General features: G+C 50.8%; 1 protein-coding gene across 1 annotated transcript in view; it reads left to right on the top strand.

Moving 5' to 3' along the window:
• LOC132389274 (transient receptor potential cation channel subfamily M member 1-like) overlaps positions 1-21,607 on the top strand; it is a gene marked incomplete at its 5' end in the record, with an annotated part of 255,446 nt that overhangs the window by 176,120 nt on the left and 57,719 nt on the right. The window contains one exon of the mRNA XM_059961770.1: positions 10,160-10,388. Coding sequence (XP_059817753.1) covers positions 10,160-10,388 — 229 coding nt within the window. The remainder of the gene's footprint in view (positions 1-10,159; positions 10,389-21,607) is intronic.

Below are 21,607 nucleotides of genomic sequence, written 5' to 3' on the forward strand. Positions count from 1 at the left end.
CCTAAACTCAGTACAACATCATTATATGAAGTTCGTTAGTTTTTTTTTTGAATATCCTCAGTTACTGTGCCTCCACAGCTCTTTTGGATAGGGAATTGCAAACATTCACCACCCTGTGGTGAAGAAATTTCTTCTCATCTCCATGCTGGCTGACCATCCTCTTATTGTGAGACAGTGACCCTGGGTTCCGTCACTGCAACCAGCAGGTATTCAAACATTATAAGTACATTTCAATTACATAAATTCTCATTTTTCTGAACTCCAAAGAGTACAGTTCCAGCTGCTTCATGTGAGAAAGAGACAGGACTCAAGGACCTGAGTTGTAGGAGAGATTGGGCATGGTTAGGACTGTATTCCTTGGAATGGAGGAGACAGAGGGATCTTACAGAGGTGCATCAATAGGATGAATGCACGTCATCTTTTTTCCCAAAGAAAGGAAACAAAAAAACTAGAAGGCATGGATTGAAGATGAAAGGGGACTTGAAAGGGCCTTAAGGAGCAGAGGATGGTGTGAATGAGCTGCCAGAGTGTCAGCGTCTGTACCATTTGATACGGGCTGGTGTGGGCGTCTGCACCGTTCAATACGGGCCAGTGTCGGCGTCTGCACCGTTCGATACGAGCCGGTGTCGGTGTCTCTACCGTTCAATACGAGCCGGTGTCGGCGTCTCTACCGTTCAATACGAGCCGGTGTCGGCGTCTCTACCGTTCGATATGGGCCGGTGTCGGCGTCTCTACCGTTCAATACGAGCCGGTGTCGGCGTCTCTACCGTTCGATACGAGCCGGTGTCGGCGTCTCTACCGTTCGATACGGGCCGGTGTCGGTGTCTCTACCGTTCGATACGGGCCGGTGTCGGTGTCTCTACCGTTCAATACGGGCCAGTGTCGGCGTCTGCACCGTTCGATACGAGCCGGTGTCGGTGTCTCTACCGTTCAATACGAGCCGGTGTCGGCGTCTCTACCGTTCAATACGAGCCGGTGTCGGCGTCTCTACCGTTCGATACGGGCCGGTGTCGGCGTCTCTACCGTTCGATACGAGCCGGTGTCGGCGTCTCTACCGTTCAATACGAGCCGGTGTCGGCGTCTCTACCGTTCAATACGAGCCGGTGTCGGCGTCTCTACCGTTCGATACGGGCCGGTGTCGGCATCTGTACCGTTCAATACGAGCCGGTGTCGGCGTCTCTACCGTTCAATACGAGCCGGTGTCGGCGTCTCTACCGTTCGATACGGGCCGGTGTCGGCGTCTGTACCGTTCGATACGGGCCGGTGTCGGCGTCTCTACCGTTCGATACGGGCCGGTGTCGGCGTCTCTACCGTTCAATACGAGCCGGTGTCGGCGTCTCTACCGTTCAATACGAGCCGGTGTCGGCGTCTCTACCGTTCGATACGGGCCGGTGTCGGCGTCTCTACCGTTCGATACGGGCCGGTGTCGGCGTCTCTACCGTTCAATACGGGCCGGTGTCGGCGTCTCTACCATTCAATACGGGCCGGTGTCGGCATCTCTACCGTTCAATACGAGCCGGTGTCGGCATCTCTACCGTTCGATACGGGCCGGTGTCGGCGTCTCTACCGTTCGATACGGGCCAGTGTCGGCGTCTGTACCGTTCGATACGAGCCGGTGTCGGCGTCTGTACCGTTCGATACGGGCCGGTGTCGGCGTCTGTACCGTTCAATACGAGCCGGTGTCGGCGTCTCTACCGTTCGATACGGGCCGGTGTCGGCGTCTGTACCGTTCAATACGAGCCGGTGTCGGCGTCTCTACCGTTCGATACGGGCCAGTGTCGGCGTCTCTACCGTTCGATACGGGCCGGTGTCGGCGTCTGTACCGTTCGATACGGGCCGGTGTCGGCGTCTCTACCGTTCGATACGGGCCGGTGTCGGCATCTCTACCGTTCAATACGGGCCAGTGTCGGCGTCTCTACCGTTCAATACGAGCCGGTGTCGGAGTCTCTACCGTTCGATACGGGCCGGTGTCGGCGTCTGTACCGTTCGATACGGGCCGGTGTCGGCGTCTGTACCGTTCGATACGGGCCAGTGTCGGTGTCTGTACCGTTCGATACGGGCCAGTGTCGGCGTCTCTACCGTTCGATACGGGCCAGTGTCGGCGTCTCTACCGTTCGATACGGGCCGGTGTCGGTGTCTCTACCGTTCGATACGGGCCAGTGTCGGCGTCTGTACCGTTCGATACGAGCCGGTGTCGGCGTCTGTACCGTTCGATACGGGCCAGTGTCGGCGTCTCTACCGTTCAATACGAGCCGGTGTCGGCGTCTGTACCGTTCGATACGGGCCGGTGTCGGCGTCTGTACCGTTCGATACGGGCCAGTGTCTGTGTCTGTACTGTTCGATACGGGCCAGTGTCGGTGTCTGTACCGTTCGATACGGGCCAGTGTCGGCGTCTCTACCGTTCGATACGGGCCAGTGTCGGCGTCTGTACCGTTCGATACGAGCCGGTGTCGGCGTCTGTACCGTTCGATACGGGCCAGTGTCTGTGTCTGTACTGTTCGATACGGGCCAGTGTCGGTGTCTGTACCGTTCGATACGGGCCAGTGTCGGTGTCTGTACCGTTCAATACGAGCCGGTGTCGGCGTCTCTACCGTTCAATACGGGCCGGTGTCGGCGTCTGTACCGTTCGATACGGGCCAGTGTCTGTGTCTGTACCGTTCGATACGGGCCAGTGTCTGTGTCTGTACTGTTCGATACGGGCCAGTGTCGGTGTCTGTACTGTTCGATACGGGCCAGTGTCTGTGTCTGTACCGTTCGATACGGGCCAGTGTCTGTGTCTGTACTGTTCGATACGGGCCAGTGTCTGTGTCTGTACCGTTCGATACGGGCCAGTGTCGGCGTCTCTACCGTTCGATACGAGCCAGTGTCGGTGTCTCTACCGTTCGATACGGGCCGGTGTCGGCGTCTCTACCGTTCGATACGGGCCGGTGTCGGTGTCTCTACCGTTCGATACGGGCCGGTGTCGGCGTCTGTACCATTCAATACGAGCCGGTGTCGGCGTCTCTACCGTTCAATACGGGCCGGTGTCGGCGTCTGTACCGTTCGATACGAGCCGGTGTCGGCGTCTCTACCGTTCGATACGGGCCAGTGTCGGCATCTCTACCGTTCGATACGGGCCGGTGTCGGCGTCTCTACCGTTCGATACGAGCCGGTGTCGGCGTCTCTACCGTTCGATACGGGCGGGTGTCGGCGTCTCTACCGTTCAATACGAGCCGGTGTCGGCATCTCTACCGTTCAATACGAGCCGGTGTCGGCGTCTCTACCGTTCAATACGAGCCGGTGTCGGCATCTCTACCGTTCGATACGGGCCAGTGTCGGCGTCTGTACCGTTCGATACGGGCCAGTGTCGGCGTCTCTACCGTTCGATACGGGCCAGTGTCGGCGTCTCTACCGTTCGATACGAGCCAGTGTCGGCGTCTCTACCGTTCGATACGGGCCAGTGTCGGCGTCTCTACAGTTCGATACGAGCCAGTGTCGGCATCTCTACCGTTCAATACGGGCCGGTGTCGGTGTCTCTACCGTTCAATACGGGCCGGTGTCGGTGTCTCTACCGTTCAATACGGGCCGGTGTCGGCGTCTGTACCGTTCGATACGGGCCGGTGTCGGCATCTCTACCGTTCGATACGAGCCGGTGTCGGTGTCTCTACCGTTCAATACGGGCCGGTGTCGGTGTCTCTACCGTTCAATACGGGCCGGTGTCGGTGTCTCTACCGTTCAATACGGGCCGGTGTCGGCGTCTGTACCGTTCGATACGGGCCGGTGTCGGCATCTCTACCGTTCGATACGAGCCGGTGTCGGCGTCTGTACCGTTCAATACGGGCCGGTGTCGGCGTCTCTACCGTTCGATACGAGCCGGTGTCGGCGTCTCTACCGTTCGATACGGGCCGGTGTCGGCATCTCTACCGTTCGATACGAGCCGGTGTCGGCGTCTCTACCGTTCGATACGGGCCGGTGTCTGTGTCTGTACCGTTCAATACGAGCCGGTGTCGGTGTCTGTACCGTTCGATACGGGCCGGTGTCGGCATCTGTACCGTTCGATACGAGCCGGTGTCGGCATCTCTACCGTTCGATACGAGCCGGTGTCGGCGTCTGTACCGTTCAATACGAGCCGGTGTCGGCATCTCTACCGTTCGATACGAGCCGGTGTCGGCGTCTCTACCGTTCGATACGAGCCGGTGTCGGCGTCTCTACCGTTCGATACGAGCCGGTGTCGGCGTCTCTACCGTTCGATACGAGCCGGTGTCGGCGTCTCTACCGTTCGATACGGGCCGGTGTCGGCGTCTCTACCGTTCGATACGGGCCGGTGTCGGCGTCTCTACCGTTCGATACGAGCCGGTGTCGGTGTCTCTACCGTTCGATACGAGCCGGTGTCGGCGTCTCTACCGTTCGATACGGGCCGGTGTCGGCGTCTCTACCGTTCGATACGAGCCGGTGTCGGCGTCTCTACCGTTCGATACGAGCCGGTGTCGGCGTCTCTACCGTTCAATACGAGCCGGTGTCGGTGTCTCTACCGTTCAATACGAGCCGGTGTCGGCATCTCTACCGTTCGATACGAGCCGGTGTCGGCGTCTGTACCGTTCAATACGAGCCGGTGTCGGTGTCTGTACCGTTCAATACGAGCCGGTGTCGGCGTCTGTACCGTTCAATACGAGCCGGTGTCGGTGTCTCTACCGTTCAATACGAGCCGGTGTCGGCATCTCTACCGTTCGATACGAGCCGGTGTCGGCGTCTGTACCGTTCGATACGAGCCGGTGTCGGCGTCTGTACCGTTCAATACGAGCCGGTGTCGGTGTCTCTACCGTTCAATACGAGCCGGTGTCGGCATCTCTACCGTTCGATACGAGCCGGTGTCGGCATCTCTACCGTTCGATACGAGCCGGTGTCGGCATCTCTACCGTTCAATACGAGCCGGTGTCGGCGTCTCTACCGTTCGATACGGGCCGGTGTCGGCGTCTGTACCGTTCGATATGGGCCGGTGTCGGCGTCTCTACCGTTCGATACGGGCCAGTGTCGGCATCTGTACCGTTCGATACGGGCCAGTGTCGGCGTCTGTACCGTTCGATATGGGCCGGTGTCGGCGTCTGTACCGTTCGATACGGGCCGGTGTCGGCGTCTCTACCGTTCGATACGAGCCGGTGTCGGCGTCTGTACCGTTCGATACGGGCCGGTGTCGGCGTCTCTACCGTTCGATACGGGCCGGTGTCGGCGTCTCTTCCGTTCGATACGAGCCGGTGTCGGCGTCTCTACCGTTCGATACGGGCCAGTGTCGGCGTCTCTACCGTTCGATACGGGCCGGTGTCGGCGTCTGTACCGTTCGATACGAGCCGGTGTCGGCGTCTCTACCGTTCGATACGGGCCAGTGTCGGTGTCTGTACCGTTCGATACGAGCCAGTGTCGGTGTCTGTACCGTTCGATACGGGCCAGTGTCGGCGTCTGTACCGTTCAATACGGGCCGGTGTCGGCGTCTCTACCGTTCGATACGGGCCGGTGTCGGCATCTCTACCGTTCGATACGAGCCGGTGTCGGTGTCTCTACCGTTCAATACGGGCCGGTGTCTGTGTCTGTACCGTTCGATACGGCCCGGTGTCGGCGTCTCTACCGTTCGATACGAGCCGGTGTCGGCGTCTCTACCGTTCGATACGGGCCGGTGTCGGCGTCTCTACCGTTCGATACGGGCCGGTGTCGGCGTCTGTACCGTTCGATACGGGCCGGTGTCGGCGTCTGTACCGTTCAATACGGGCCGGTGTCGGCGTCTCTACCGTTCGATACGGGCCAGTGTCGGCGTCTCTACCGTTCGATACGGGCCGGTGTCGGCGTCTGTACCGTTCGATACGAGCCGGTGTCGGCGTCTGTACCGTTCGATACGAGCCGGTGTCGGCGTCTCTACCGTTCGATACGGGCCGGTGTCGGCGTCTCTACCGTTCAATACGGGCCGGTGTCGGCGTCTGTACCGTTCGATACGGGCCGGTGTCGGCATCTCTACCGTTCAATACGGGCCGGTGTCGGCGTCTCTACCGTTCGATACGGGCCGGTGTCGGCGTCTGTACCGTTCGATACGGGCCGGTGTCGGCGTCTGTACCGTTCGATACGAGCCGGTGTCGGCGTCTCTACCGTTCGATACGAGCCGGTGTCGGCGTCTGTACCGTTCGATACGAGCCGGTGTCGGCGTCTCTACCGTTCAATACGGGCCGGTGTCGGCGTCTCTACCGTTCGATACGGGCCGGTGTCGGCGTCTCTACCGTTCGATACGGGCCGGTGTCGGCGTCTGTACCGTTCGATACGAGCCGGTGTCGGCGTCTCTACCGTTCGATACGAGCCGGTGTCGGCGTCTGTACCGTTCGATACGAGCCGGTGTCGGCGTCTGTACCGTTCGATACGAGCCGGTCTCGGCGTCTCTACCGTTCAATACGAGCCGGTGTCGGCGTCTCTACCGTTCGATACGGGCCGGTGTCGGCGTCTGTACCGTTCGATACGGGCCAGTGTCGGCGTCTCTACCGTTCGATACGAGCCGGTGTCGGCATCTGTACCGTTCGATACGAGCCGGTGTCGGCGTCTGTACCGTTCGATACGAGCCGGTGTCGGCGTCTGTACCGTTTGATACGGGCCAGTGTCGGCGTCTCTACCGTTCGATACGAGCCGGTGTCGGCGTCTCTACCATTCAATACGAGCCGGTGTCGGCGTCTCTACCGTTCGATACGGGCCAGTGTCGGCGTCTCTACCGTTCGATACGGGCCGGTGTCGGCGTCTGTACCGTTCGATACGAGCCGGTGTCGGCGTCTGTACCGTTCGATACGAGCCGGTGTCGGCGTCTCTACCGTTTGATACGAGCCGGTGTCGGTGTCTGTACCGTTCGATACGGGCCGGTGTCGGCGTCTGTACCGTTCAATACGGGCCGGTGTCGGCGTCTCTACCGTTCGATACGAGCCGGTGTCGGCGTCTCTACCGTTCGATACGGGCCGGTGTCGGCGTCTCTACCGTTCGATACGAGCCGGTGTCGGTGTCTGTACCGTTCGATACGGGCCGGTGTCGGCGTCTCTACCGTTCGATACGGGCCGGTGTCGGCGTCTCTACCGTTCGATACGAGCCGGTGTCGGTGTCTGTACCGTTCGATACGGGCCGGTGTCGGCGTCTCTACCGTTCGATACGAGCCGGTGTCGGCATCTGTACCGTTCGATACGGGCCGGTGTCGGCGTCTGTACCGTTCAATACGAGCCGGTGTCGGCGTCTGTACCGTTCAATACGGGCCGGTGTCGGCGTCTGTACCGTTCGATACGGGCCGGTGTCGGCGTCTCTACCGTTCAATACGGGCCGGTGTCGGCGTCTGTACCGTTCGATACGGGCCGGTGTCGGCGTCTCTACCGTTCGATACGAGCCGGTGTCGGCATCTCTACCGTTCAATACGAGCCGGTGTCGGCATCTCTACCGTTCGATACGAGCCGGTGTCGGCGTCTCTACCGTTCGATACGGGCCGGTGTCGGCGTCTGTACCGTTCGATACGAGCCGGTGTCGGCGTCTCTACCGTTCGATACGGGCCGGTGTCGGCGTCTGTACCGTTCGATACGAGCCGGTGTCGGCGTCTGTACCGTTCGATACGAGCCAGTGTCGGCGTCTCTACCGTTCGATACGGGCCAGTGTCGGCGTCTGTACCGTTCGATACGAGCCGGTGTCGGCGTCTGTACCGTTCGATACGGGCCGGTGTCGGCGTCTCTACCGTTCGATACGGGCCAGTGTCGGCGTCTGTACCGTTCGATACGAGCCGGTGTCTGTGTCTGTACCGTTCGATACGGGCCTGTGTCGGTGTCTGTACCGTTCGATACGGGCCAGTGTCGGTGTCTGTACCGTTCGATACGGGCCAGTGTCGGCGTCTGTACCGTTCGATACGGGCCAGTGTCGGCGTCTGTACCGTTCAATACGAGCCGGTGTCGGCGTCTCTACCGTTCAATACGAGCCGGTGTCGGCGTCTGTACCGTTCGATACGGGTCGGTGTCGGTGTCTCTACCGTTCGATACGAGCCGGTGTCGGCGTCTGTACCGTTCGATACGGGCCGGTGTCGGTGTCTCTACCGTTCAATACGAGCCGGTGTCGGCGTCTGTACCGTTCGATACGGGCCGGTGTCTGTGTCTGTACCGTTCAATACGAGCCGGTGTCGGCGTCTGTACCGTTCGATACGGGCCGGTGTCGGCGTCTCTACCGTTCGATACGAGCCAGTGTCGGCGTCTCTACCGTTCGATACGGGCCGGTGTCTGTGTCTGTACCGTTCGATACGGGCCAGTGTCTGTGTCTGTACCGTTCGATACGGGCCGGTGTCGGCGTCTGTACCGTTCGATACGGGCCGGTGTCGGCGTCTGTACCGTTCGACACGGGCCGGTGTCAGCGTCTCTACCGTTCGATACGGGCCGGTGTCTGTGTCTGTACCGTTCGATATGGGCCAGTGTCGGCATCTCTACCGTTCGATACGGGCCGGTGTCGGCGTCTCTACCGTTCGATACGGGCCGGTGTCGGCATCTGTACCGTTCGATACGGGCCGGTATCGGCGTCTCTACCGTTCGATACGGGCCGGTGTCGGCATCTGTACCGTTCGATACGGGCCGGTGTCGGCATCTGTACCGTTCAATACGAGCCGGTGTCGGCGTCTGTACCGTTCGATACGGGCCGGTGTCGGCATCTCTACCGTTCGATACGGGCCGGTGTCGGCGTCTCTACCGTTCAATACGAGCCGGTGTCGGCGTCTCTACCGTTCGATACGGGCCGGTGTCGGCGTCTGTACCGTTCGATACGGGCCGGTGTCGGCGTCTGTACCGTTCAATACGAGCCGGTGTCGGCGTCTCTACCGTTCAATACGGGCCGGTGTCGGCGTCTCTACCGTTCGATACGGGCCGGTGTCGGCGTCTCTACCGTTAAATACGAGCCGGTGTCGGCGTCTGTACCGTTCGATACGGGCCGGTGTCGGCGTCTCTACCGTTCGATACGAGCCGGTGTCTGTGTCTGTACCGTTCGATACGGGCCGGTGTCGGCGTCTGTACCGTTCGATACGAGCCGGTGTCGGCGTCTGTACCGTTCGATACGGGCCGGTGTCGGCATCTCTACCGTTCAATACGAGCCGGTGTCGGCGTCTGTACCGTTCGATACGGGCCGGTGTCGGCGTCTCTACCGTTCGATACGAGCCGGTGTCTGTGTCTGTACCGTTCGATACGGGCCGGTGTCGGCGTCTGTACCGTTCGATACGAGCCGGTGTCGGCATCTCTACCGTTCAATACGGGCCGGTGTCGGTGTCTCTACCGTTCAATATGGGCCAGTGTCGGTGTCTCTACCGTTCAATACGGGCCGGTGTCGGCGTCTGTACCGTTCGATACGGGCCAGTGTCGGCGTCTCTACCGTTCGATACGGGCCGGTGTCGGCATCTGTACCGTTCGATACGGGCCGGTGTCGGTGTCTGTACCGTTCGATACGGGCCGGTGTCGGCGTCTCTACCGTTCGATACGGGCCGGTGTCGGCGTCTGTACCGTTCGATACGGGCCAGTGTCGGCGTCTGTACCGTTCGATACGGGCCAGTGTCTGTGTCTGTACCGTTCGATACGGGCCAGTGTCGGTGTCTGTACCGTTCGATACGGGCCAGTGTCGGTGTCTGTACCGTTCGATACGGGCCAGTGTCGGTGTCTGTACCGTTCGATACGGGCCAGTGTCGGCGTCTCTACCGTTCGATACGAGCCGGTGTCGGCGTCTGTACCGTTCGATACGAGCCGGTGTCGGCGTCTCTACCGTTCGATACGGGCCGGTGTCTGTGTCTGTACCGTTCGATACAGGCCGGTGTCTGTGTCTGTATCATTTCACTTTGTGATACCATGTGCTGTTCTGTTACAATTGGAAAGACTAGCTCACAGTGTTCGTAAGACAAACGGGCTTGACAAAAGATGTGAAGATTCTCTCAGCTGTTGAGGGTACTATATGGATTCTCCCTGTATGTTGGAGTTAAACATTCTTTCCTCAGATGCTGGTATCCTAACAGGAGTAACTCTGTGAGAATGATGGCACGTACTTTAAATTGATCTTCATTTTAAACACACATCAAGAGAAAGTAATTATTAATTGGTGCTTCAATTTATTGTATTCCTGTCACTTTGTGCTTCAAGCTCTCTACTGTCTCTCCCTCTCTCTACAGGGACTTTGGCCAGCTTGCTGTTGATCTGCTGGACCATTCCTACAAACATGATGAGCAGGTTGCCATGAAATTGCTGACCTATGAGCTGAAGAACTGGAGCGACTCGACATGCCTGAAGCTGGCAGTAACAGCTAAACATCGGGACTTCATTGCACACACCTGCAGCCAGATGCTGCTGACTGACATGTGGATGGGGCGACTCCACGTACGCAAAAACCCGGGCCTGAAGGTGAGCCCTTCATGTTTACGTCAGTCTCAGTTTTAGCAGCACCTTTGTTGACCTCTGGATGTTTCTAAGTGTCTAACATCTAGTGAGAGGCTTTTGAGGTGCTGTTTTTAATAGAAAATGCAGCAACAAATCTACACACAAGCTTTACCCAAAAAGGAACCTGGCTGCATCATTGGTGTTAGCGCTATCGATGGTATGGAAAATATTGGCCAGATACTGAGGAGAGATCCTCGCCTTTTCGCAACAGTGTCACATCAGAGAATAGGTGGAGCTTCTGCTTAGGAGCGCTTCTGAAAGGTAAGTCCTCAAAGAGTGCAGTGGAAAGATGGGTTAGAGTCTGTTATTAAGGAACAGGTTTCAGGGTACTTGGAGGCACGTGACAGAACAGGTCAAAGTCAGCTTGGTTGCCTTAAGTGGAAATCTTACATGACAAATCTGTTGGAATTCTTTGAAGAAATAACAAGTAGAAAATAAAACAAAGGAGAACTGGTGGATGTTGTGTACTTGGATTTTCAGAAGGACTTAAACAAGTTGCTGCACGAGTCTTCTCAACAAGTTAAGTGCCCATGGTATTACAGGAAAGATATTAGCACGAAATAAAAGATTGGCTGCCTGGCAGGAGGCAAACAGTTGGAATAAAGGAGGCCTTTACTGGTTGGCAGCTGATGATTGGTGGTGTTCCACAGCGGCTGGCATTGGGACCGCTTCTTTTCACGTTATACTTTGTACATCAACTTCTTGTTCCCCTAACTTAGAACACCTAACAATTAAATGTAGACCATTCTACTTGCCTCAGGAGCTCTCATCCATGATCCTGATTGCAATTTACATACCAGCAGCAGCCAGTTATAAGCAAGCATTCACGAAACCGCATGATGCTATCTGCAAGCAAGAAACAGTCCATCCGACACATTCCAAATTATAGTTGGCGACTTTAACCAGGACTGTTTGAAGACAACCCTTCCTAATCACACCAGCATGTAACCCATTGCACCAGAGGAACACAAGACATAAGATATAGATATAGCAGCAAAATTAGACCATTTGGCTCATCGAGTCTGCTGTTCCAATCAATCATGGCTGATCCTTTTTTCTTCTCCTCAGCCCCACACCACGGTCTTCTCCCTGTAATTTTTGATGCCGTATCCAGTCTAGAACTCTGGCTTAAATACACCCAACGACCTGCCTGTCATAACAAATTCTGCAAATTCACCACCCTCTGACTAAAGAAATTTCTCCGCATCTCTGTTTTAAATGGATGCACCTCTGTCCTGAGGCTGTGCCCTCTTGTCCTAGACTTCCCCACCATCACTGGGAACCACCTCTGAAACCTCTCCAATGTCAGCAAGTTTTCTGAGATGAGGAACCCAAAACTGTCCACAGTACTCAAAGTGAGGCCTCACCAGTGCCTTATAAAGCCTCAGAATCACATCTTTGCTCTTGTGTTCTAGACCTCTTGAAATGAATGCTAACATTGTATTTGCCTTCCTCACCACCGACTCTAACTGCAAGTTAACCTTTAGGGCATGATGCCCAAGTCCCTTTGCACCTCAGATTTTTGGATTTTCTCCCCATTTAGAAAATAGTCTCCACATTTATTTCTACTACCAAAGTGCATGACCATGCATTTTCTAACATTGTATTTCCTTTGCCATTTTCTTGCCTATTCTCCTAATCTGTCCAAGTCCTTCAGCAGCCTACCCATTTCCTCAACACTACCTGCCCCATCACCAATCTTGGTATCGTCTAAAAACTTGCTAACAAAGCCATCTATTCCATCATCTAAATCATTGATATACAGCATAAAAAGAAGTGGTCCCAACACCGACCCCTGTGGAACACCTCTAGTTACTGGCAGCCAACCAGAAAAGGATCCTTTTATTTCCACTCACTGACTCCTGCCAATCAGCCAGTGCACTAATCATGCCAGTAACTTTCCAGTAATACAATGAGCTCCGAACTTAGTAAGCCACCTCATGTGTGGCACCTTGTGAAAGGCCTGCTGAATGTCCAACATCCACTGCATCACCTTTATCTGTCTTACTTGTAATCTCCTCAAAGAATTCCAACAGGTTTTTCAGGCAAGATTTTGCTAACTTTGCCCTATCCTGTCCTGTGTCACCAAGTACTCCATAACCTCATCCTTAACAATTAACTCAACATCTTCCCAGCCTCTGAGGTTGGGCTAACTGGTCTATAATTTCTTTTCTGCTGCCTTCCTCGTTTCTTAAAGAGTGGGGTGACATTTGAAATTTTCCAGTCTTCTGGCACCATGCCAGAGTCCAATATTTTTTGAAAGATCATTTCTAATGCCTCCACAATCTCTACTGCTACTGCTTTCAGAACCCTAGGGTGCAGTTCATCCGGTCCGGGTGACTTATGTACCTTTAGGTCTTTCAGCTTTTTAAGCACCTTCTCCCTTGTAATAGTAACTGCACTCACTTCTCTTCCTTCACACACTACTAATGTCTTCCACAGTGAAGAATGATGCAAAACACTCATTTAGTTCATCTGCCATCTTCTTATTTCTCCTGCCTCATTTTCTAGTGGTCCTATATCCACTCTCATTTCTCTTTTATGTTTTACATACTTGAAAAAACTTTTTACTATCCACTTTGAGATTGTTTGTTAGCTTGCTTCCATATTTCATCATTTCCCTCCTAATGATTCTTTTAGTTGCTCTCTGTAGGTTTTTAAAAGTTACTCAATTCTCTGCCTTCCTGCTTATTTTTGCTTTGTTGTATGCCCTTTCTTTTGCTTTTACATTGGCTTTGACTTCCCATGGTTGTACAATTTTGCCATTTGTGTATTTATTTGTTTTTGGAATACATTTAACCTGTACCTTTCTTATTTTTCCCAAAAGTTCTCATCATTGCTGCTCTGCTGTCATCACTGCCAGCAGCTCCTTCCAGTTTACTTTGGACAACTCCTCTCTTATACCACTGTAATTTCCTTTACTCCACTGAAATACTACTACATCAGATTTTACTTTCTCCCTAACAAATTTCAAATTGAACTCAATCATATTGTGATCACCGCCTCCTAGGGGTTACTTTACTTTAAGCTCCCGAAGCACCTCGGGTTCATTACATAACACCCAATCTAGTATAGCTGATCTCCTAGTTGGCTCAATGACAAGCTGCTCTAAAAAGCCATCTCTTGGGCATTCAACAAACTCTCTCTTAAGATCCATTACCAACCTGTTTTTCCCAATCGACCTGCAAGTTGAAATTTCCCATGGCTGTCGTAACACTGCCCTTTTGACATGCCTTTTCTATTTCCCGTAGTAATCTGTGGTCTACCTCCCTGCCACTGTTGGGAGGTCTGTATATAACTGCCATCAGGGTCCTTTTACCCTTGCAGATTCTTAACTCAACCCACAAGGACTCAACATCTTCCAATCCTATGTGAATTGATGCCATTCATTACCAGTAGGGCCACATCAACCCCTCTGCCTACCTTCCTATCCCTCCGATACAATGTGTAACCTTGGACATTCAACTCCCAATTACAACCATCCTTCAGCCACGATTCAGTGATGGCCACGACACCATGCAATCTGTATGGTGCAAAGGATCATGCACCTTATTTCTTATGCTCCATGCATTGAGGTGTAACACTTTGAGTGCTATATTTGCTGCCCTTCTTGATTCTGCATCCCTAATGCACTCCTCTTTCCATGCTAATACTTCACCCCAATTCTATGCATCATTATCTCATGGATAAGTCTTTTATGCGGCACCTTATCAAACTCCTGGAAATTCAACTAAATAACATCCATCTGTTCCCCTCTATCAACTGTATTTGTTATATCCTCAAAGAAATCCAGTAAGTTTGTCAAACAGTTTGGCAAAAGCATCTCCTCCAAAATCTCCATCAGTACAGGGGCACCAGAGGGATGTGTACTTAGCCCCTGTTCTACTTGCTTTAAACCTATGACTGTGCAGCTAAGTACAGCTCAGACACCATGTACAAGTTTGCTGATGACACCACTGTGTGGGCTGTATCAAAGGGGATGATGAATCAGCATACAGGAGGGAGACCGAAAACTTGTGTAATAAGTTGTGTTACAACAACAACCTCTCCCTCAATGTCAATAAGACCAAGGAACTGATTGTAGACTTCTGGAGAGGGAAACCAGAGGTCCATGAGCCAGAAAGGGGAACTCTGTCTATTAAGAGGAATAGATAGAGTGGACAGCCAGCAACTCTTCCCCAGGGCACCACTGCTCAATACAAGAGGACATGGCTTTAAGGTAAAGGGTGGAAAGTTCAAGGGGGATATTAGAGGAAGGTTTTTTACTCAGAGAGTGGTTGGTGCGTGGAATGCACTGCCTGAGTCAGTGGTGGAGGCAGATACACTAGTGAAATTTAAGAGACTACTAGACAGGTACATGGAGGAATTTAAGGTGGAGGGTTATATAGGAGGCAGGGTTATATAGGAGGCAGGGTTTAAGGGTTGGCACAACATTGTGGGCCGAAGGGCCTGTACTATGCTGTATTGTTCTATGTTCTATGTTCTTAAATCATAATTTCTGATCACTTTAACACCTCCTCGGCCTCATTCCTCAGCCTTCTCCCCATAACCTTTGATGTCATGTCTAATCAAGAACCAATTAAGCTCAGCCTTAAATACACCCAACAACCTAGCCTCCACAGCTGCCTGTCATAACAAATTCACCACCCTTTGGCTGAAGAAGTATCTCCAGATCCCTGTTTTAAATGAACACCCTCTACCCTGAGGCTGTGCCCTCTTGTCCTAGACTCCCCCACCAAGAAAAACATCCATTCCACATCTACTCTATCAAAGCCTTTCAACATTAAAAAGAATTCAATGAGATTCCCCCTCATCCTTCTGAATTAAAGTGTGTACAGACCCAGAGCCATCAAATGTTCCTCCTATAATAACCCTTTCATTCCCAGAATCATCCTTGTGAATCTACTCTGGACTCCCTCCAATGCCAGGATATCTTTTCTGAGATGAGGAACCCAAAACTGTTCACAATACTCAAGATGAGGCCTCACCAGTGCCTTATAAAGCCTCAGTTTCACATCCCTGCTCTTGTATTCTAGACCTCTTGAGATGAATGCTAACATTGCATTTGCCTTCCTTACCACTGATTCTACCTGCAAGTTAACCTTTAGGGTGTTCTGCACAAGGATTCCCAAGTTCTTCAGCATCTCAGGTTGTTGGATTGTCTGCCCGTTTAGAAAATAGTCCGCACATTTATTTCTACTACCAAAGTGCATGACCATGCACTTTCCAACATTGTATTTCATTTGCCACTTTCTTGCCTATTCTCCTAATCTGCCTATGTCTTTTTGCAGACTATCTGTTTACTCAACACTACCTGTCCCTCCACCAATCTTTGTATCATCTGAAAACTTGCTAATAAAGCTATCTATTTCATCATCTAAATCATTGATGTACAGCATAAAAAGAAACAGTCCCAACACTGACCCCTGTGGAACACCTCTAGTTACTGGCAGCTAACCAAAAAAGTATCTTTTTATTCCCATTTACTGCCTCCTTCAAATCAGCCAGTGCTCTAACTATGCCAGTAACTTTCCTGTAATACCATGGGCTCTTAAACTCTTAATCATTGGAGTGTCGGTAACTTTAAATTCCTAGGTGTCACTATCTCAGACGACCATCATATAAATGTAATTGCAAAGAAAGCACGTCAGCACCTCTGCTTCCTCAGGAGTCTGTGGAGATTCAGCATGTCATCAAAAGCCTTGACAAACTTCTATAAGTTTGTGGTGGAAAGTGCACTGACTGGCCTGATATGGAAACACCAATGCTTTTGAGTGGAAAATTCCACAAAAGATAGTGGATTTGTCTCAGCACGTCGTGGAACATTGCCGTAGAAAAGCAATATCCATCATCGAAGATCCTCAGCACCTAGACCGTGCTCTTTTCTTCCTGCTACCATCAGGTAGAAAATACAAGTACCTCAGGACTCCATTACCAGGTTCAACAACAGTTACTACCACCTCAGTCATCAGGCTCTTGAACAAAAGGGGGTAGCTACACTCATTCTACTCCTGGTGTTCCCACTATCAATGGTCTCACTTTAAGGACTCTTTATCTTGTTGTTTCATGCACTCATTATGTATTGCTATTTATTTATATTTGCATTTGCATAGTTTGTTATCCACTGATCCTGCTTACAGTTACTGTTCTATAGGTTTGCTAAGTATGCCTGCTGGAGAAAGAATCTCAGGGTTGTATGTGGTGACATTTATGTACTCTGATAATAAATTTTACTTTGAACTGATTATTTGGATGTGGAAATTGATGGCTTTGTGTGCAAGTTTGCAGGTGACACAAAGATAGGTGGAGTAGCGGGTAGTGTTGAGGAAGCAGGGCGTCTGCAGAAGGACTTAGGCAGATTGAGAGAATGGGCAAAGAAGTGGCAGAAGGCATACAGTGTAGGGAAGTATATGGATGGTAATGCACTTTAGTAGAAGGAATAAAGGTGTGGACTTTTCTAAGGTGGAGAAAATTTAAAAATCTGAGGTGCAGACGGACCTGGGAGTCCTTGTGTAGGATTCCCTAAAGGTTAACTTGCAGATTGAGTTGGAGGTAAGGAAGGCAAATGCAATGCCAGCATGCATTTTGAGTAGACTAGAATATAAAAGCAAAGATATAATATTGAGGCTTTATAAGGCATTGGTCAGACTGCACTTGAAGTATTGTGAGCAGTTATCTAAGAAAAGATGTGTTGGCATTGGAGAGGGTCCCCTTATCTAAGAAAAGATGTGTTGGCATTGGAGAGGGTCCCTTATCTAAGAAAAGATGTGTTGACATTGGAGAGGGGCCCCTTATCTAAGAAAAGATGTGTTGGCATTGGAGAGGGTCGTGAGGTGGTTCAAGAGAATGATCCCAGGTTTGAAAGTGCTGTATTAACATATGAGGAGCATTTGATGCCTCTGGACCTGGATCGCTGAATTTTAGAAGAATGAGGGGGGAATCTCATTGAAACCTACCAAATATTAAGAGGCCTAGTTTGGATTTGGAAAGAATGTTTCCAATAGTGGGGGAAGTCTAGGATCAGAGGGCACAACCTCAGAAAAGAGGGACGTTCATTTAGAACAGAGATTAGGTTGAGTTTCTTTACCAGAGGGTGGTGAATCTGTGGAATTTATTTCCACAAATGGCTGTGAAGGCCAAGTCACTGAGTATATCTAAAGTGGAGGTTCATAGATTCTTGATTAGTCAGGACATCAAAGGTTATGTGGAGAAGGCAGGAGAATGGGGTTGAAGGGGATAATAAATCAACCATGGTGGAATGGCGGAGCAGACTCAATGGGCCAAATTGTCTAATTCTGCTCCTAGCTGTTATAGCCTTATGCTCTTATCCCCACATCTACCCAATGTAATCCCTCATCCTCTGACATTTTCCAACGCACATTCCAGCCTTCAAATCCATCCAGTGCATAGCTTACACACACAACTCACCAACACCAGGTCATCCACCTTCACATCTACCCAATGTAACCCCCTTGTCCCTGAACAAAACACATCTGCATCTTCCCATTGAACTTGCTCATTAAATCTTGTTGCTGCGCCTTTAGTATCTTTTCTCAAGAGGTAATGTATCAATGTGTCTGGGTTTTGTTCTGCTGTCTTTTCTATTGCAATGACTAATTGAAAAATGCGTCATTGCTTGGGAAGTCCCATCCCACACTTTTCCTACGCTACATCAACAACTGCTTGGTGCTGCTTCCTGCACCCATGCTGAACTCGCCGATTTCATCCACTTTGCCTCCAACTTCCACACTGCCATCAAATTCACCCGGTCCATTTCTTACATGTCCCTCCCCTTTCTCAATCTCACTGTCTCCATCTCTGGAGACAGCTTATCCACTGATGTCTATTACAAACCCACGGACTCTCACAGCTATCTGGACTACACCTCGTCCCACCCCTACAACTTGTAAAAATGCCATCCTCCTTTTCAGAATCAGATTCAGGTTCATTATCACCAGCACGTGACATAAAATTTGTTAACTTAGCAGTAGCAGTTCAATGCAATACATAATGTAGAAGAAAAAATTATAATAAATAAATACATAAATCATTTGCAATATACATATATTGAATAGATTAAAAATCATGCAAAAAACAGAAATACTATATAGCAAAAAAAGTGAGGTAGTGTTCACGAGTTCAATGTCCATTCAGGAATCGGATGGCAGAGGGGAAGAAGCTGTTCCTGAATCGCTGAGTGTGTACCTTCAGGCTTTTGTGTCTCCTACCTGATGGTAGCAGTGAGAAGTGGGCTTGCCCTGGGTGCTGGAGGTCCTTAATAGTGGACACTGCCTTTATGAGACACCACTCCCTGAAGATGTCTTGGGTACTTTGAAGGCTAGTACCCAAGATGGAGCTGACTAAATTTACAACCCTCTGCAGCTTCTTTGGGTCCTGTGCAGTAGTCCTCCACCTTCGCTCCCCATACCAGACAGTGATGCAGCATGTCAGAATGCTCTCCATGGTACATCTATAGAAGTTCTTGAGTGTATTTGTTGACATACCAAATCTCTTCAAACTCCTAATGAAGTATAGCCATTCCCTTGCCTTCTTTATAACTGCATCGATATGTTGGGACCAGATTAGATCCTTGGAGATCTTGACACCCAAGAACCTGAAACTGTTCACTTTCTTCACTTCTGATCCCTCTATGAGATTGGTATGTGTTCCTTCATCTTACCCTTCCTGAAGTCCACAACCAGTTCTTTCGTCTTACTGACACTGAGTGCCAGGCTGTTGCTCAATTCCTCATTATCAACACTGCCCTCAACTGTATCTCCTCCGTTTCATGTATGTCTGGCCTTATCCCATCCACTCACCACCCTACCATGGATAGGGTTCCTCTTTTCCTCACCCACCACCCCTCCAGCCTCCGCTGCCAGTGCATAATTCTCTGAAACTTCCACCACCTCCAACAGGATCCCACCACCAAGCGCTGCATTCCACAGAGATCACTCCCTATGTGATTCCCTTGTCCATTGGCCCCTCTCCACTGATCTCCCTCCTGGTAGTTATCCTTGCAAGCAGAACAGGTGCTACAGCTGCCTCTACATTCCTCCACCACTACCATCCAGGACCCTAAACTGTTCTTCCAGTGAGTCTGTTGGGGTCATTTACTGTGTTCACTGCTCCCAGTATGGCCTCCTGTACATTGGTGAGACTCAACATAGATTTGGAGACTATTTCGCCAAGCATCTATGCTCCATCCACCAGAACAACTGGGATCTCCAGTGGCCACCCATTTTTATTCTACTTCCCATTCCCATTTTAATACATCCATCCATGGCCTCCTCTACTGTCATGATGAGGCCACACTTAGGTTGGAGGAACAACACCTTATGTTATATTTGGGTAGCCTCCAACCTGTTACCTTGAACATCAATTTCTCAAACCTCTAGTAATGGCCCAAAACCCACCCCTCCCCTCCTCCATTTCCCATCCCCTTTTCCCTCTCTCACCTCATCTCACCAATTAGCTTCCCAGCTCTTTACTTCATCCCTCCCCCTTGAGGTTTCACCTATCGCCTGGTGTTTCTTTCTCCACTCCCCCAACCTTTTAAATCTACTCCTCAGCTTTTCTCTCCAGATCTGCTGGGTTTCGGCCCAAAATGTTTTTTTTTTCCATAGATGCTGCCTGGCCATATAACCATATAACAATTACAGCACGGAAACAGGCCATCTCAGCCCTTCTAGTCCATGCCGAACATTTACTCTCACCTAGTCTCACCGACCTGCACTCAGCCCATAACCATCCATTCCTTTCCTGTCCATATACCTATCCAATTTTACTTTAAATGACAATACCAAACCTGCCTCCACCACTTCTACTGGAAGCTTGTTCCGCACAGCTACCACTCTCTGAATAAAGAAATTCCCCCTCGTGTTACCCCAAAATTTTGCCCCCTAACTCTCACAGCCTCTTTTTTGAATCTCCCCTACTCTCAATGGAAAAGGCCTATCCACGTCAACTCTATCTATCCCCCTCATAATTTTAAATACCTCTTATCAAGTCCCCCCTCTTGAATATCCCTTGAAAACCATGGCTCTCTCAAACTTTTAACATTTCCTTTCAACCTAACAGGAACATAAAGATTCTGTTCCCTCAAAATTTCACCTTTAAATGATCTCCATTTCTCTATTACATCTTTCCCATAAAACAAATTGTCCCAATCCACACATTCTAAATCCTTTCGCATCTCCTCAAAGTTAGCCTTTCTCCAATCAAAAAATCTCAACCCTTTCCTTCTCCATAATTATATTGAAACTAATGGCATTGTGATCACTGGACCCGAAGTGCTCCCCAACACATACCTCCATCACCTAACCTATCTCAGGACCTATCTAACCTAACCTATCTCAGGAGATCCAACACTGCACCTTCTCTAGTTGGTACCTCAATGTATTGCTGCAAAAAACTATCCTACTATCCTACTATCCTATTTTACAAACTCCAAACCATCCAGCCCTTTTACAGTATAGGCTTCCCAGTCTATGTGTGGAAAATTAAAATCTCCCACAATCACAACCTTGTGCTTACTACAAATATCTGCTATCTCCTTACAAATTTTATGCTCCAATTCTCACTCCCCATTAGGTGTCTATAATACACCCCTATAAGAGTTACTACACCTTTCCTATTCCTCAATTCCATCCAAATAGCCTCTCTAGACAAGCCTGCTAATCTATCCTGCCAGAGCACCATTGTAATATTTTCTCTGACAAGCAATGCAACACCTCCCCCTCTTGTCCCTCCAATTCTATCACACCTGAAGCAAAAAAATCCAGGGATATTTAGTTGCCAATCACACCCCTCCTGCAACCATGTTTCACTAATAGCTACAACATCATATTTCCAGGTATCAATCCATGTTCTAAGCTCATCCACCTTTCTTACAATGCTCCTGGCATTAAAATAAATGCATTTAAGAAATTCTCCAACTCTTCTTCTCTGTTTATCGCTAACGGTACAAACAACTTTACTATCTTCTTTTTCTCCCATACATTTGCTCCTGCACTCCGGTTCCCCTTGCCCCTTGTATCTAGTTTAAATCCACTTGAGCTTCTCTAGCAAGCCAGCATTTTGTGTGTTGTTTGGATTTTCAGCATCTGCAGATGCTCTCTTGTTATTGCTTGGGAAGTATTTACAATGATGTGAGAGGATTAAAAATTCTTTCGAAGGAGAAT

This window comes from Hypanus sabinus, unplaced genomic scaffold (genome assembly GCF_030144855.1).
Source record: "Hypanus sabinus isolate sHypSab1 unplaced genomic scaffold, sHypSab1.hap1 scaffold_521, whole genome shotgun sequence".
In the NCBI taxonomy this organism is placed as follows: Eukaryota; Metazoa; Chordata; class Chondrichthyes; order Myliobatiformes; family Dasyatidae; genus Hypanus; species Hypanus sabinus.